Here is an 18,964-nt window from a genome sequence, read left to right as displayed (position 1 = left end):
CATCATCAACACGTCTGCAAACACACTGTTCTGAATATAAGGACTTAAATTACTGTTAAATGAATGCATCGATTATTATGCCATTTTTTGAGTACTCAAACTTACTTGTCTGTGTATGAACACGACTGATCCCAGAAGCCTCCATGTACCACCCTGACGGTCACATGCAGCATTCGTAAATCTGCAGGAAACGGATGCCCCTGGAACACATTTTTTAAATTAATAAAGAGGCTAAGAATACACGAGAAAAACAGAGGTGGAGAGGGGAAGTCTGTGTCTTCAAAGGACCATTTTGAGGGAAATGCATAGTATTTTATAGTAGACCTAGCAGCTTGTCTCTTCTCACTGCATTCACTCATCTTTCATCATTTGTTATGAAGACAGCTCAGGAAGGTTGCAAAGGAGGAGGCAGACTCTGTATACATGACTGGTAAGGGTGACTCAAGAATTCAGGATTTTGGACACAAATTGTGAATGCTCCAGAAGTCATTCATCAGTTTATATTTGACTTGCTTACCAGGATGGGGAACAATATACAGAAACAGCTAACTACAGATCCTTTGCTTTTAGGCGTATCATGGCCAATTTGAACTTGACAGTCCAACAATATATATATATATATATATATATTTTTTTTTTTTTTTAATTTTATTTTTACAAGAGTCACTGCAGCCCTAGAGCACTATTGCAGCTAGTGCACAGAGCACAGTACACTGCCCTGTACTTTCTCATTCAGGAAAACCAAGTGGTGTGACCCTCCTGAGTACAAGGTGGATTCAGTCCATCAGGAACTCACAACCACTAACCCCACGCCTTTTATGAAGCAGCAGCTTAAAGAGGTCAGACACAAAGTGTGAAAGACAGTTGCTGTAAAACTGAGCCAAGAAACTAAAACAGGATTTGGATAGAACCCATGTAGGTGGATGGGAGAGGATGGGTACCTATATGTGCACCTCTACCCCCACCAACCATAAATCCATTACTAGAGCTAAGAAAATTATGACCAGACAACACACTCAAATTTTTATTTTCACTATACTTCATGGGATTATTATTTTACACCCATATGTGATTGGTGATCTGCTCTGTTACATGAATGTCAGAGGAAAGACCGTTTTTCACCAGGAGGTAAACAAAGAAAAAAAGCTACCCTATTCAAACTGACAGCATTATTTTCTTTTATTGCATATAATTACCTGATAGCTGAGGTTGCAAAGACTTGACCTTTAGAGCCCACACACAGAACTATCATGGAAGCAACAACTACAATTAAATCTGGAAAATAAAAGTCAATTGACAAAATTAGTTATTAGCATCTTGCAATACTTCTGCAAGGCTGTTACTAGAACCATGGCCAATATTACTTTAACACTTTGAACAGTGACCCCAAATGAAGATTTCCAGTTACATAACAAGATATCTCTGCTGTAACATATAAAGAAAATATAATTGTATGATATAAGAGAAAGGTTTTACTGGGATGGGTCTGAGATGACCACATTCTAGATGAGTGATATGAGTTACTAGAAAACAGCCTCAGCAGTCTGGATAACTTATTAGCTGGATTTCTTATTTGCTCTGCTGTTTTACAGACTGTTTTATTAATTGACAGAGTTTTTGGCTTTTATTTAATTTATCAGACAACTGACTTACTATTATTTAATCTCTCCAGGTCTGAAGGATAGAGAAAAATTAGAATTCGTGTGTGTCTAGTTTACTTTAAGTCATTCATTGCCTTAGGACTGTATACTAAATCTGTCTGCCTCATGCCTAGTTAATTTTGGAAAACAATTCCATATTTTGGAAAACAAAATAGTTCTTGATATATATCAGGGAAAAGTGAACTTTGTTCTGCTTCCCAAGCTGAAATAAATCTGAAGCTGTTTCAGAACCTCTGCTGTGCTACATCTCAAGAGAAATGGATTGGCGAACAGAGTGCAAAGATGTGGTCAAAGCCATTTTATAGTTGCAGTCACACCTGAGATGCAGTTGTTTATGCACATACACAGAGAAATGAAACTATTTTATGATTGTAATAATAAATATCCAGGCACAAAATTTTGTAATTTACATTCCAAAAACTTGCAGATTGTTTAGGAAAACTATATCCTCTATTCAACAAATAGTGTTTCTGAGTAGTGGAAAAAACTGTGTCACAGAACAAGGATTACTGTGCTTCTATAACAATACCCCCTTCCAGAACTTGATTTGTTTATTCTATTTATATTTTGAGTGCTCCAGGGCAAGGGTCTTCAAATAGCTCTCTCAACATTGGTTAAAAAAATACCGTATGGTTTTGGATTATTGTGTTTCTTTCAGTGAAATTATTAAATGCAGGACAAGCTTTCTAAAAAAAAAAAAGAAAGAGTTTTGACATATCTAGATTTTTTAAATTCTTGGATATAATTTCTACAATGACTGAAGTCAGTTAGAAAACCAACTGCAGTGAATATCAAGGGGAGTCAGGTGCCTGATTCCAAAGGCATCACTCTGAAAACCAGTTTTTGATTCAATAAATACACGAAGTAATTACAGTGTATCTATAATGCTCCACCAAGCAGTGTGTAGTTCAGTTAGAATCCAAAACAAACTCATTAAAATATTAAAATGACTGCTTAAAAAAAAAAAAAAAGCTTTCCGTCATCTTTAAAAGAAATAAAGTTTAGCTATTATAAGTGTCTGGGACCCCAAGGTCACAGGAGACAGGATTACGGGCAAGACTTATTTCTGGCAAAGCTTCAGATCACTTGTGAAAAGAAAACACTCTGCTCTTCTGGAAAAACAAACCAAGCTACATTTCCCACCCCACCCAAATAAGTGCCATGGATTCTTTAGGTCTATGCTAATACTAATGACAAGAGCTCTTGCTTAATCTTTGCTTCAATTGCTATAGAAATTTCATTTTTCAGAACTTTCAAGGATGACTTTTACCTGGTGTTTACATCAACTTTGCGAGCTGTGTGTACTCACCAATGATTGAAATAGGCTTCCTAGCAAAACGGAGCCTTCCCCATATTCCGACATATTTACTGCGGCATCCTGCTGACCATAACCGAACCACGTATTCTGTTCCAAAGAATACCACTAATACAATTTCCTAAAAGAAACAGACAGGGAACCAGATTAATTTTCTATTTTATGTCTTTCATCTTTTTTTCAGAATCTATTAGAAATGCAGAAATAAAATATAAAATCTGGAAGTTAAAAAACTATCAACCCTACCAAAATCATTTAAAGTAACACAGTAAAAGTGGCAAACAAAGAAATAAAAAATTAAGAGCAAGTTTAAATACTTTAATTGCATGCAGTTTGGCTCATCTACATGTGCGAGAACTGAAAACAATCTGTACAATTCACTTGGTCTCTCTACTCAAACAAAAGGTTCCCTTACTGAGCCAAAGAAAACAAGCACAGTCTGTATGCAGAAGATGAGTATTTTCCTAGTGTATTTCATTTTGGGAAGAGGTGTGCTTCACATTCCACTGACCATATCAACTTAACCACACATTTACTTATACTTTCAGTCTTCTTTTAATCTCATGTGGATGAAAGTAACATTTCTGGTGCCCTCACAGTAAGACAACAGGCACCCCTTCCACCTTCTTGTCGACAGTTAGAAACAGAAGTCTAGTCCTGAAGTGCTGCTGTTGAGCTCGGTGTTAACCACAGACTAACAACAAGGTATGACTTTGGAAATGCATACAAAGCCACAAATGTCAAAGACATCTGACACTCTCGTTGATACACAGAGGTACACTTATGTTGTACTTGGCACTTCACGTGCAGATAAACCTGGCTTTTCTAGAGTGGCTGACCATTCAGTGGCTGACCATTCAGCATAGTTTCCCCAAAGCCAAGGAGCTGCAACACTTCCTCATCTGCAAACTCAGTTAATAACTGGTCACATTATTACTGGTCAGAAAGAGTAAAGATAAGAAACCACGTTAGGTATCACAGCTGTATAGGATAATGCAGATAAAGAGAAGGAGCTGCTTATTACAGAGAGTGATTTAATATAAAGAGCAAGAGCAGAGATGCTGAACATTCTACCCAGTCTCCCCTATTTCTGCACTGGTCACCGCTGTTTTTCCATAATATCCAATTGGCAAATGGGACTCAAGGTACCTATGAATTTCTAAATTAACTGAAACACCTAAGATGCAACCCTAGCCCAGACAACACAATGGGAGTCATATCATCTGCTTCAAAAACACATGGGACGTTGCCCTGAATAGTCAATAAAATAACAGGCCTGTAAGCAGTAAGAAAAGGGGAAAAAATTGCCACGCACCAATAGACCTCACTATATTCTTTCAGTGGACCTAAAACTCCAGTCTTCTGCTGGCATAACCTGCTCATCTCAGGGCACTACAGTGTTGAAGTTTGTGTCTGAAGTTGTGTCTGTGACACAAATTTAGGAAGATGCTAGCCAGGACCGTCTTCCTTGGTTTTGAAAATCTCAATCTCTGCAAGATGTCAGATGCAGCAGAACAGCATCTCAATCGGTTATACTGTATTCCAATTACATTTTCAGCATATAATGAAACTGTTCAGACTGTTGGTTGTAATAAATGTAAAGCTCCTACCCTTTGACCCAGCCAAGAATCCCTTCTACAGTTTGGTGCCGAAAGGATCCATCAGAAACCTTCACTTATCAATAACTCATTTAGAGTATTATTAAATATTTTTTTCAATAAAGTCAGAGCTAAAGTTATAAATCTAAAAAAATAAAAATAAAAAAAACAGCCTCTGCAGCAGGCACTTTAAGGAAGGACTGTGTGTTAAGGCAGCAGCTCCAAATGCAGCAAAATTCTTCTTTGTCTAATTCCACTTAAAGATATTTAAGAACCTGCCTTAAATTAAGACCTAACTACACAAGGTTCCATTAAACTGTTATTATAAAACAAAGCATCAGAGGCTGTCCTTGCCAATCAGGGGATTGTATTCATTTCTAAGATAGAGTCAACGAGCTCCAATAAGAACACTTCAATATGCAGAAAACTAATGCATCTTCTTTCATCAGTACTAAAAGAAACTCCCTTAACAAAAGACAATAGCGACTGCACAGGGAGCAAGAAGTGTCCTTCATTCAAAATAATTAATTGGAGGAATGGGTGTATGGCCTCACATCATATGCATTAGCACAGACAATACTCTTCAGATACCCCAAAAGATTGCCAGAAATAAAACAACAAGAATTCTGGTAGGAAAAGACAAACCCACAGTAAATTTAATGTTTTAGCACAATAAAGCAAGTCAGCACTCTGACCAGAAACCATGGGCTTGGCAGGATCACAGTTTCATTTTTATAGCAAGAAGGTAAAAACTGAAAGCCTGGCTTGTGTTTTAAAGAAGCTGTTTTAAAGAAGCATGTATTCTCTGCATAGCAAATTTGCATCGAAGCTGTGTGTGTATGTTTTTTAAAGCCCCTCCATGGTTCATTGGCTAACAAGAACACTGGCAAGTATGCAAATGTGGGCTGTCCCAAAGACAATGCAACAGACATGCAGTCAATGGTTACTGTCATCCAGTTCTTTGCATGACACGCAGACAAGCTTAGAGAACATTGATTGTTCTATAGACTCCAGTGACTGGAGGGAATGACCAGTCGGCTTACACCAAGGCACATTTTTCACTCCTGACGTTTTGATAAAGGCTTATTGACCTAAATGAGACCCAAGTTATTCAGGGAACATCAGGGGTGAAAGTGCACAAGCTGTTCTTCATGGTCATACACAAAAACGCAAGGTATCCATTAGCAACTGGCAAATTCCCCCTCCCCTGCCCGTGGCTGTGTGACAGACAAAAGTGTTTTTAATATCTTGCATTGCATAAGTCCAATAAGTAATCCCATGGGGGTGGAGGAGGCTGATGAATTTCTTGTCAGTACACATTTATATTAGCAGCCAGAAACTTGCAGACAAAGAAAAAACGGATTAGAAAATTACACTTTCCTGAACTACCAAGATATTTCCTACTTTCCCTATCTAGCAGCTTAATGTGAAGCTTTACATTAACTTGAAGAATGGCAACCTGATCCTTAGTTCATTTATGCCAGTGCTAATTAGGGCCAATTCAGTTTAATAGGAGAGTTACACTGGCAGAGAGCAGCAAAGCCTCGCACCTGAGAATCTCAGCATATCTGAGTTGCTCTGCAGATGAATTTGGGCCACTCACTGTTTCTTAGATACTTTCTCCTAACTGCCCACTTAACACATACCTACCAAGTGCACCAGATAAAAGTTTTTGTGCTTCTCACAATGAATCAACTAGAATGAAATATGGCTTCATGAAGACGTGGAACAAAACAGAGGCTGGCATAGGAAAATGGCAGGATAAAGCAGTGAGCAGACAAGAAGGATGTAAAGAATGAGTGAAATAAGAAACAAAGCAACATTCAGCACAAGGCAAAAATTAAAATACACAGAAAATAATTGCCTGCAGAACACTGGTGGGGGTGGGGATTAAAGCTCAGGAGAAAAGTTTTCTTGCTTAAAATAACACACACAAACACAAGAATGGCACTGTGCGAGGACCCACTCAACCCTTTACAACTTAATTCTGATTTCCTTTCTACAAGGTGAGAGCTGAAGCATCATACTGAGATTAAAAAAAAAAAGATTATTATACCAACATAACAGAAAGAGCACTCTGAGATGTGAAAGTGATGTCCCTTCACACCGTGGGCATACTGGAGCCAAGAGACTTTTTTTCCTTTTAATCATTGATTTATACATGACACCCTCACTTCTGCCATCCCTCTGGCTCAGCCCACAGACATGTGCTTCGTTCCTTCTCAGCCACATCATCCCATCACAGCCAAATACCAGGTGAGCCCTGGATGGGAAGGTAGAGAAGATGAGCATGAGGTACACATGGAGACAGCTTTTCTTGAAGAACACTGTCAGTGTCTGCAACTCTCCAGCTGTGAGCAACTTACCCCAATAAACACATCATCCCACTTTCAACTATGAGGAACAGTCCCTGTGCAGGACAGCTTGACAGGACTGGTGTAACAAGCCTTGGGCATTCCCACTGTGGTACAGTGCTTGGTGAAACTAAACAGACCTCCAGGTAGCCAACCACCAGATGCCAGGGACCAAAATATTTCTCCTAATGACCAGCAATGGAGCTTGTGTTCTCCCTGGTGCATTGGTGCAGCAGTGTATGTAGAGGGGGATCTAGTTTGCGAAACTCACAAAAGATTTTCAGTGTGTCTCACTACTCACTTCCACAGTTTTGGCTTCACAGTTCCCATGGAATAATCATGGCTTCATAATAAGCTCACACCAGGAACACAGAGAAGGACTCAGAGACCAGCCTTGATGTACTAGGTTTGACTTACACTGCAAAAGTGTACCCTGCTGTGGGCAAGGACAGTTTAACCATCACCCTGCTGAACTTCAGAAACAAACAACAAAGTCCTTTCCATCAGAGGACAACAGGAAAAAGCTATTTACGAAGAAGACTAACTTAACTGATGAAGTGATCGGACTTCAGCTGTGTGCCTGGAGAGTCAGACCTATTAAAAGCACCAGCCTTGTTTAGAGCAAACAAGGCTTTCTGTGTATTAGAAAAATGAGCATCTGAAATATCTTGAAAAGCTTTTTCTCTGCTGTCCCCAGCCCACTTAGAGAGGAAGAGGTACAATTCAACATTAAGAGGCATCCAACATCCACACTGAGATGAAGTACAGCAGCAATTTGAAAAAGAAGGGCAGAGTTCCTAAATTTAGCTGAAGAAAACAAAGCAGATTTGAGTTTTAGTTGTTTTTAAACATCTAGATTAATAGCTTGAACAAACAAAATGAAACAAAACAAAACCTGACATAGAACAGAGCAGGACACCATAACAGCTATTTAACAGCTAAGGAAATTATCTGGAGGCTGAGAAAGCACCTGCTTGGAGCATACATAGCCTGATACCCAGCCTGTAGACCTCAAAGCTGTACCTGGTCATAAACCATCACAGATGGAGTAAGTTCTCCCATAGCTTTAAAGGCATTACATGCCAACCAGCATACCTCAGCTATAAGACTCCTGTGGCCAAACTTGCACTGCTATCTATTTCTAAGACAAGGCCATGGAAGCTCTCTGCTAAGCTGCTGTGCCAAGAGAGGAGGTCTGGTAACCTCCTCTCAATCTGTGGCAGCAGGAGCAGAACAGGGATACTAGAAAACATTTTGTTCACAACTCTTGACAAGGATATTTCTGAAGGATCCAAAAGAAGGGACAATAGATCTGCTGATGCTAATGAAAAGCAACAAACAGCACTTGATGTCGGCCACAGGCTGTAGAATCCTGGGAGCTGGATTGCACAACAGAGAAACAGGCACAACATCTTTACAAACAGGGCTGTAGCATATCCTCTACAGCCAACGAGGGGCCAAAAAAGCAGGAACCCGTCTCTTGTGTAGAGTGATAGGTCGTATTTACACTCACAAAACCAGCACCACTGCAGGCTGCACGTTAATGCGGAGAGAGCTGGAGTCCAGTTTACAGCTCGCTGCTCACCTGACACATCGGGGCTTGCAAAATGCTTCAGACAGCACTTGTGCATAGCCTGAGCAGGGTATGCAAATTTACAGCACTGAAGGCAACTGTTTCTTCTAATCTCACTGGCTTTGTATAGAGAGGCCCCTCTTTGTTCTCTTGAGAAAGGCAGGATTTCTTCCTGAAAGCTGTACTGTGTTTTCTAAGATACACAGAACAGCCAAATCAGATGGCCTAGGCAAACAGACAAAGAAAGACACCAAACTCAATACAGTAAAAATCCCAACTTAATGAAGTACAGGTCAAAAATAAAAAGGTAAATAGTTTTTCATATACATACGCACTTACTGAGCAATAGCAAGTGCCAAAAGTGCTATTTAAGACTATGGATTATCTTCCCTACTTAGTCTTCTCACTTTCAGAGATCTTAAAAAAAAAAAAAAAAAGTTGTGCGTATTCAAGTTAAAAGCAATAATAAGTTTTAAAACACAATGCATTTAAAGCCAGAATATTATGTCTCATGCTGAGCTTTTATCTTCCCTTCAAAAACTTATGGTCATTTGCTAAAATTCTTTATCTAGCATATTTGTCACCAAAGGATTAAACAGGCAATGGAAAACAAAAAGAACTTGGTATTAGTATCACATTTCTATCTTCAGAGGCCTATAATTAAGCCTAAGAAGTTGGGCATCATTAAAGTTCCCTTATTAATGCTTTTAATTAAGATGAAATAATATTTACGTAAGTGTTCATGTTTTGAAGACGGGAAGCTTAGTACGAGACGAAGTTAGAAGAGTTGACTGTGCTGAAGCTTTTCTATTTTCCCTTAATCAGTGCTGAGAGCACACAACAATAGCATTGGGAGCAATAAAGAATACTGCAGGCCTGCAATTTTAGGTTGAGATTTTCCAAAGGCTCCAAGCAACTAAATCCTATTGAATTTCAATAGGACTTGGGCACCTAACTCCCTTAGGTGCATTTAAAAAGTCTTTAATTGATTTCCTTAGCTCTCTTCTCACTGGAGGTTTCAGCCAAATCCAAACGAAGGCAGAAGAAATTTTCCACTGACTACAAAAAGCCTCAGATGTCGGTGGTATAATTTTGCACATTAAAGCATGGTCTCAGAGCACTGGTGTATTAGAACAACTTTCCACACCATCATCCCTGCACAAGCCTCTTCATAACGCAGTCTTCAGCTTGAGAACTTGGTTGCTGATGATATCCACCAGGAATTTGCAAAAGTAAATTAAGCTGGGCTTGCACAATTAGTTTATGATACCTGTTTTAACATGGAGTTCTTGCTCCCCAAATACTCTCAAGAACTAGACCTTAAACCCACAGGATTTGGCAACAGAAAGGAAGCTTTAACATCCTAACCAGTCCGAAACTGATTAAAAACCCACAAACACACACTTGCTTTTTGTTTATTTCATGAACCTGTTAATCATGGTTCATAGGAGTCTCTAGAAGAAATTCGTATCAGAGCTTCTGCTTCAAAGAGAAATATGCTCTGGCTCCTATCCAGGACAGCGTATGCTTAATTTTATATCTCTTTGAATTCAGAAGAACTGTACACCTACTTAAGTTTAAGCACACATACACACAGTTCAGAGAGATGCACACTCAATTGTTAGTACATGTAACATGCTAATAGGAATAGAAAGAAACTGCTGCAAACTAAAGCAGCAGCCTAAGTTATGGAGTCTGTACTTTTGTGTTACAGAGAAATTTTCATATTAACACTATTTACACAGTGGCTACTTTCCCCCTTGCAGATTATTTTCATCCTGTCAAGTATCTTGTTGTGTGCTGATAATTATGTTCACTCCGCAGCTAATGCTGAATGCATTGGGGTACTCTTGAAGAGACAGTATGCATGAAAGCTCACCTGCTTGTGTTTTTTTTTCAAACTATAAATGACAGGGCAAGAGTAGCTAACATGTCCTCCAGCAGACTTTTTCTTACAACCTCAGACTGCCACTACCATTATTACAACACTAGTCCTTTCAGAGAGAAAAATAAATATTGCATATTACTTCTTACCAGAAAGTAGAGCAACACAGAAGGAAGAATCTGGCCATTATCAGCCTGGCTTAGCCTGCAATAGCTCTATTTTGTCTACTTAAAAGGAAAGGTAAGGGTAGCTGGCATTTTCAAGATGTAATGGTCAGGCTGTGGTCACCTGCTATGCATAAAAACTTTGGTAACAGCAACATTTAAATTCCAGTAGTTTCAGGCATACATTTTTGTTTGAGGCCATGCTGATAAGTAAGAGCCAGGAAGCAACAGTATGTTTTTAAAACAAATCAGAAAGATTGACGAAAAAACATTTTTGTTCCACTGGTTCTGAAAACTAGAAAATAACTCTCTTAAAGCTTTCTGTATTTGTTTTTCCTCCTTACACATCTTTTTCCATTTCATTAGAAAAGGACAGAAGAAAAAGGAAAAGGGCTGTCAAGGATGGGAAACTAGAAACTCAAACACCTTCAGTTTTCAATTATCTATAAAAGTAAATCAATTGATGCTTGCTCTTGAAAAAATACTTCTTTTTTTTTCTCAGATCATGGCCACATTTGATACTATGCTCAAACTTCAGTGATTTTTAACGTATATATTCTGGAAATAAAATGTGTCTGTAGAATCAACTGCACTTTTAAAACATAAAAAGAAATATGCTGTAAGAAGTATAAAAATTAGGAACTACACTTTTCTCTCTCTAGAAACTTGTGAGACAGGGACTGTAAGAAAACAAGTCTTAATGAAATCCATTTTCCTTGTTTGCTGTCTCTCTCCTTCTGTACAGTCACCAGTTGTCCAAAGATGGCCATGTTCACACACTGCAGTAAGCCTGAGCTGTGTTGCTCTACCAGTTCTTTGAACCTATCTCTCCTCCAAATCTGACAGCCATCCACGTGTAGTATCTCTTAGCTTTAACCACAGCCTCACCGTTCTGACCCACTAAGATTTCTTCATGTGTTTGGGCTCTAGATAGTGCCCCTGCAGAGAAAACACCTCCACAAGCTGTAGCAATGCTTAATTCCATGGCTAGACAGGAGTCTGGAAGACTGCAGAGGTGGGGGAAATCAGGGCTCAATCTGCCATCCAGCTACGGATTTCTCATTTGGCTTTGAGCAGACTGCGTGTCGCCCTTCACTCAGTTCCCAATTAGAGAAAACCACTGCTCTCACCACCTTTTGCCACAAACCATTCTGTGGATAAACACCGTGACACAATGAGGGTCCCACATCTAAATCCCAGATTACGTTATGAGCTTTTTTGACAATTTACTCCTTCTAAAGATGGCACAGAGTGCACCAAAAAGGAACGTTTTCAGATGAAGTTCTAACTTCTTACCTGTCTTGTAAAGTTAAGGATGTTTCCCTCCCCAGCCCTTCCCTACACTCAAGCAGGGATTTATGGTCATGTTGTACAGTCTGGCTTCAGGATTTTCAACTCAACCCTTCCACCTCCTTTTCATGGTTTTAGGCTTTGTGGGACCTACTCTGGGATGTAATGTGCATTCTGCAAGTGAGGCATATCCAGAAAATCAGTAGGTCATTGAAAGCAGTACACTACTGCGGTTACTTCTACCTCCACACATGCTCCCAATACACTCTTTCTCTTGAAGCAACATGCTTTCAACATTCACCCTCCCAAATTGAGATTTCCAGTCTGAGCAATGACTGTATTCTTCATTAACAGTTTAGCAACAAGTACATTTCAAATGGACTACTGCTGTTTGCGACCCCCTCCAGAAATGAAGGAAAAAAAAAAAGAAAATCTTCATTTTTTCCCAGCTGGCAGGACAGTGTTGTGCGGTAGGGCTGTCGAGTTCTGAAAGCAAACTTTCCGCAATTAGAAGCCCAGCATTCCTTTTACACATCTGGGCAATCGCTGCTCATTCACCAGTATCACGCTCAGCATTGATAAGAGTTCAAGTGCTGTATTTCTGTTTGACACTTACGTAAACACAACCTGCGTTTGCCTCAGCATACTTGAGCTCTCTCCCAGGCCTGCTCCAGGGAATACGCATCATGCTCTTCCACACAGCTGCAAAAACAGTCGCACACTAAACCTGTAGTCCAGGCACTTAATACTCCTCACAGGAAAACACATGTGCTAGTTTAAGCTAATAAAAAACCTCTCAGATGCCATATGTACATAGCCCATTCAGTCAGCATTTTACAGTTGCCTCTAAAATTTGTGAAGGAGGAGAGAAGAATTATTTGACATGCAAAATAAACCTAATCGAAGGCAACAAGTCAGCGTTTCAGCTGAGTGGCAAATACATTTCACATACTGAAGGCAAGTAGTTTCCTCCTCGTGCCAATTTCCTGTGCTCGTTCCAATCAGTGAGCATAAAACAGTTGTGGCTATCATTCAGCGCATCAGGATTATAGCATACCAAAATGGGAAGTTAATTTATACCAACCAAAGCACATGATTAATTCAGTGCAAACTCTCCCTAGAGCTTTGATAATGTTCCAAACGGACCAAACTAAACTTACATTTGCAAAATGAAGATATAAGCCAGATCTCTCTGAAGTCGCATACTCCATTAACCAAGCTACCGTTATGTGCAAAGACTTGTATTTTTACTCGGATTCATGTTTCTATCAGTTTTGGATCCAACATAAATAAATCGTGCAACAGAGGCAGCTCTTTGCAGAAATCAAAGTTAGGAAAGGAGAACTCCAGTTCTGTGAAACTCCCTTCACTCACTATCACCTTTCCCCTGCACCCTCTACAAATAAAGGACAAGTGCACTATTCATTGCTGGGAGAAAAAAAAAAAATCTTAAAAAAGCCACGGCCTTCTCAGTGGCAGCTGGTCCGAGCCTCAAGACATCAAATACCTCAGGAAACTAATAGGCATTATATGGAATTAATTTTAGAAAAAAATACAAAAGTGATATTTGGCTGAATTCAGTACCTCTGTACTCCAAAGCTGTTTGGAAAAGGAGAGAAGGAGAGACGTTATGGAAGCAAGGCCTAGGGCATGGCAAGAAGAAACTGAAGGCTCTGCCGCAGGACGTGGGCTAGCGGGCAGCTGCTGCGGTGACCAAAAGCCACCGAACCAGAAGAATCCTCCTGTGGAGGGGTACTTGAAAAGGGAAAAAAAGCATGCAGCTTAAAGGAAGGGGCAAAAGAAGCATGGTTTAAAGACAGAGGAAAAGCCCTTCCTGTGCTGAAACACTGGGCAACACAGGATGAATTTAGAGCCTGCTTTAAAACGTACAACTTATTAGCATAACTGAAGCATTGATTATGCAATCAGTATTTCAGAACACAGAACTGGTAGCAGTGGAGCTGCACTTCATATTATTGCATTAATAATGTGCTCAGTTTTCTAAAGTTTGGGGCATCTCTGTTCTTTATGTGAGGTATACTTCCAGGGGACTCATGATTTATTTTAGGAATAGCTGGATGTTGTAGGGGCTTCTGTTTGACCTTACATTTACTGTTGTTTAAATCAGGAGTTAAACTAAACACATCTTTAGAAATGCCCAGTATCCAAACGTTTTTCCTGGTACATTAGGTGATGAAGTGAATGAATGCCAATCTTACTCCGCAGCTAGATGAATTCTGACAGCAATTACTATCAAGAGATTGCCCTTTTTTTTTTTTTTTTTTTTTTTAAATCTTTCCTCCCTTCATACCTTCCCACAGTTTTCAGTACTCAGTGTTTCAAAAAGCTGTTTTTAATACATCTGCCCTGCTTAGTCCTCTCAGGATCCCATTGTGTTAGATGGGATTGTATCAGAAAACCTTCAGTCTGGACACCAAAGATCTTACAGCAAAACCACAGAACTAAGATTACCCATTGGAACTGAAGATGCTCACGCCATCCAAAAAGATAAACGTTCAGCAATTGAGGAACTAGTGGGAACAGACACTTGTACCTGTTGTCTTAACAGAAACTAAGCCAGAGGGTGCATTCAAGGACGGTGATTGTCATTGCTAACCCAATAGCCACCACTCTATGTGCCAAAGTGAAATATGCAACACTATCACCTCTCAGCAATAATACAATGCAAAAAATGTTCTTTCCACTGGTAAGTGTTCTTTTAAAACAGTATTTTACCAGTACACAAAGTAAATAATTACAGGTTAAACTCTTTTTCTAGGGGTAAGACCAAAAAAAAAAAAAGAAAAAGAGTCCTGATGCATAACAACCAAATACTAACACACGAATAGAGAATAGAGCATGTAAGGACTTCGGGATACACTTTTTTTATTTAGTGTTTTTACACAAGGAGCAATAGCTCAAGTGGCCAAGGCTTCCAGAAATTATTGAATGTCAAAGGTTTTAGCCTAACTTACAGATATTAAAGGAGGAAGAGGCTACTCAAACTGCCAATCAGACAGCTTTGCAGTTTTCTGAAAGCATCAGTAAAGGTGGCTAAAATATGGAAAACACTCAGAGACCTGTAATCCTCTGCTGAAAGGAGGTTTTACACGGCAGCAGAACCAAACATACCCATCTGGTGAGCTCCTTCTTCGGGAATAGTGCAAGTGGTGTGCCATGCTCAGAGCTGGGTTCTATTTCCAGCTCTGCTAAAAATGGTTTAATTACAACCTCATGTTTCCCCTTTCCTGAACACATAACATGCTGCACATTTAACTTTGTACAGAAGCGTCAATTGCTAGTACTGTTTAGGGTGTAATTAAAAACAATTACAGTATACTAGAAAAGCACATAAGGGACTGTTTTGTGTACAATGTGCATTTCCTCATCAGCTATATGGCCAAAGGAAACCTACTAGACATGAAAGTATGGTACAGCTGGGTCCCATAACTGGGCATTTGCATATTTATAAGCTATTGCACTTGGGAGGCCATTGCTGATGACATGAATGCATGTATTAATGAGTCCATCAATAGAGATTTCCCTACGAGATATCTGCCCTTATGATGCTACATCAGAGAACTCTGTTATCATGAACCATACGACTTGTCCCAAATTGCATACTTAAAGCCAAAAATGTTGCACATATTTAAATAGCATGCTTTGCAGTACTCAAGAAGTGGTATAAACTCTCTACAAATACTGTCTGTGGTTTCACACCTTTTGAGTACCAGTAATGGTTATTTCATGCTAGGAAGATAGGAAATGTGTTCATCTTGGGTGCTAAATCAGCCTAACAAAAGCTACAAAAACCCTGTTTTGAGCACCTTGTAAATGATTTGTGGGCTGTGGGAATTATATCTTCAATTAGGAAGATAGCAAACTGACAACTGTACAATAAGCAATCACTTCTCAGCACAATACAGAGTAGTTAATATAGTGCGATTCTTATTACTGCTACAAGAAGTTGTGTTTTACTATTTAAATCTTAAGCATAGTATTAAACATGGATAGTTTTTTTTTTTTTTTAACATAAAGAGTAGGGTGAGGTGAACAAGCTTTGAAAGGAAAAAAGTCTATTGCAAGTTAGTGTACAAATACATCCTCCAAGTTTTGCTAACTGGCTACTGCACTGATGTTTTCCATGGAAATTCCAGCCACATTAGTTCTGGCAGCAATTAAAGACTACTTTTGGAATCCTTAAAAACATCCAAGGGGTCCCTTTCAACTTTACTTCTTGTTCTGTAGTTCTTTCTACTCTTTAAAGCAGGGAAAGCAGTTCCCCCCCCCCCCCCCCCCCCCCCCCCCCCCCCCCCCCCCCCCCCCCCCCCCCCCCCCCACCCCCCCCCCCCCCCCCCCCCCCCCCCCCCACCCCCCCCCCCCCCCCCCCCCCCTCCCCCCCCCCCCCCCCCCCCCCCCCCCCCCCCCCCCCCCCCCCCCCCCCCCCCCCCCCCCCCCCCCCCCCCCCTCCCCCCCCCCCCCCCCCCCCCCCCCCCCCCCCCCCCCCCCCCCCCCCCCGTCTTCAACTTGTTTTTTACTGTTAAAATAAATACAAGGATGAGTCAGAACTCCAGCTCAAAGGAACACCACTGAAGTATTTACTCGGCCTTGAGAGCTGAGAAGCTCCTCTTTTGCTCAGGTTGTACCTCTTACCGCTGCTCGGTACATTGTGCAACTCTGATTGTGAGCCAACATGATCATAGGACTCGATGATAAAAGAAGCTATTCAGAGTTTTGGCAGGAGGAATACTTCTGACATTTTGTTTCATCTGGATCACAAGATTAGACTTCGGCTTGGGGTTTTAACACTAAGCTGCCCATGCTGCATCATATGGAGCTGATTTCTGACACCTCTTCTAACTGCACATCATGTTATTCTTGAACATTCCCATCCAAGTCAATTGGTTGACCCTTGAAGCAAGCTACAATCTATTACAAATAAACACAGTTAAACCTATTTGTTGAAGAGGGAAGATTATACCCTTACACTCCCTAGAACAGACTGAAGATACGTGTAGGTACCAGGCCACAAAATCAAGAATTCATTCTTCTTGAAAGCAAAACACAAAAGCCAGCATGTATCCAGGCATCAGAAATATAGTTGTACCATATTCCAAATACCAGCTAAAGTGTTAAAAAACCTCTGCGACCATATGAGATACATTTCAACCATGTTCATAGCTGGAAAACAACATTAGAATTAGTATTGATTAAGTTATTAACCGCCTGGCTAGAAAAATCACTAAATGGAGAATGAAAACTTGAATGGGGCAAACATACATTTTTTTCTATAATTAACAGGGAGAAATAGGCACATGCAGAGGAAAATTCATCTCAACTGTCCGAAGCACCTCCAGCTGTAACAAGTGACTCTTTCAGGTGTACCTATCCTTTTCCATTTATCCTTTTCCCTTTTTCCAAGGGAAAGTCCATGTGATTGGCTTATTCTACTTAAGTTTTAGACAGCTAAAGTTAGCTGCAAAAATAATAATAAAAAAATAAAATAACCCAAAGTCAAGAAGTGCTTTTAATTATTCAATAAGGTATTCTCAGCCTGGAGCAATGGCATAAACTTCCAAGAGGATGGAAATTTATTGTCAGTTCTCGCTTGAAATAAATTTATTAGCTGTTTCTATTTTTGGCCTGGTCTCCCTAGGGAGGTCCGTGCGACCACCTCTTCTCCCTCCGGTTTCCCTCTTAGAACTCCTGAACCTACTAGCTGATCTGAAGGCCAGGTGTGTCAGAGCATATTTGAACTTCCTGGAAATGTTTTGAGAATTTGGGGCCAGGCAGAAATGAAGTACCTTGTATATGGCCTGAGAGAAAAGATTTCACATTATTCATGACACACTCTCATGATGGTTCTCTAATCTTAACTAACATCCAGCCTCAGGAAAACTTACAGCAAGTTTCAGCTGAAACTTCTATTGAAGCCATTAGGCTTCACAAAAACAAAGCAAACCAACCCACAACCACCCACTCCAAGATCCCAAAGCCCTATAGCATCCTTGATCCCAGTGCTTGTACAATCACTGGAGTCCCCTGGAACTGATGTGTTTTAACTGAAGAAAACACTGGAGTAGAACAGTCTCGAGTGGCCTACACAGCCTCAGTGCTCAGCTGGATAAGGACCTGAGCTACTTGATCACAATTGAAAGATGCTCCTGTTCCCAGCAGGAATTTGGACTGGATCATCCCCAGAAGTCTCTTCCAACCTAAGTTCTCCTATTATGGTATCACTTTTCTGTGATTAAGTAGAATTTTTCCTATTGATTCCTGGAATCTGTGTTTAAAAAAGTAACTAAATGCAAATCACTTTCAGAGAAAAAAATTGAATACAGTGAAACCAAGAGGTTTCTTTTCCACTTCCAAGGAAAGTTCACTTGCCATGAAGCACAAGATGAAGAGAACAAGACAGACTACCTCCATGTCCCCTCTAGCACCAGCACCCACCCACCGGCAGAGACTTCTTAGCTTTGCTGCATGGACTTTTCCTGGTTGAGACTGAAGTGGTAGGAAAGAGAAACAGCTTGGGGGAGAAAAAAAAAAAATAATAATCTGACACCTAGTTTCAGCAGTTTACTTCCACACAGAGATGCAACTCTTGATTCATCAGAGCATAAGCTTAGCAGAAAAAGCAAACCAATGACACATCATTCAATAAAGAATAAACTGCTGTATTCCCACTGTGTTCATCATGTCACTTTTCCAATCAACTCTGATTGATTAAGCTTCTTTCATTAACTGATTTCAGCTTGTCTGCTTTATTAGCATCTGTATTATCCACCTGGGGCCCTAGAACATCTGCTGTGTTTGCCTGCCGTGTTCTAAGAAGCTCAACCCTCCTGTTTATTACAAGTGTTTCTCAGATTTCTGATAAAAACTTCAGATTCTCCCAATCTTCTCATAAGAACTACAGCAGCTAGCAGCTCTTATTCTTCATTTGATCATTTACTGCAGTCGTCCAGCACAGCCGATTATGCTTCATTCCACTAAGCTGAAATCACAGGTAGGGCTTCTCACAGGCTGACAGCTCTGCTCATCTTCCATAAAGGGGGACGTACGGTTCACACTTATGCCTCGTCAGGCTTTTTCATTTTTCTAGTTCCTGATGGTCACAACAA

The 18,964-nt window shown here is 40.2% G+C and overlaps 1 protein-coding gene across 1 annotated transcript in view; it reads right to left on the bottom strand.

Moving 5' to 3' along the window:
- KCNQ1 (potassium voltage-gated channel subfamily Q member 1) overlaps positions 1 to 18,964 on the bottom strand; it is a 344,271-nt gene that overhangs the window by 258,521 nt on the left and 66,786 nt on the right. The window contains 4 exon segments of the mRNA XM_040557701.1: positions 106 to 166; positions 168 to 200; positions 1,197 to 1,275; positions 2,971 to 3,097. Of these exon segments, the coding sequence (XP_040413635.1) occupies positions 106 to 166; positions 168 to 200; positions 1,197 to 1,275; positions 2,971 to 3,097 (300 nt within the window).

The sequence above is a fragment of the Cygnus olor genome, chromosome 5, assembly GCF_009769625.2.
Source record: "Cygnus olor isolate bCygOlo1 chromosome 5, bCygOlo1.pri.v2, whole genome shotgun sequence".
NCBI lineage: Eukaryota > Metazoa > Chordata > Aves > Anseriformes > Anatidae > Cygnus > Cygnus olor.
The sequence above is the reverse complement of the archived record's forward strand: the minus strand, read 5'-3'. Positions and strand labels throughout refer to the sequence as shown.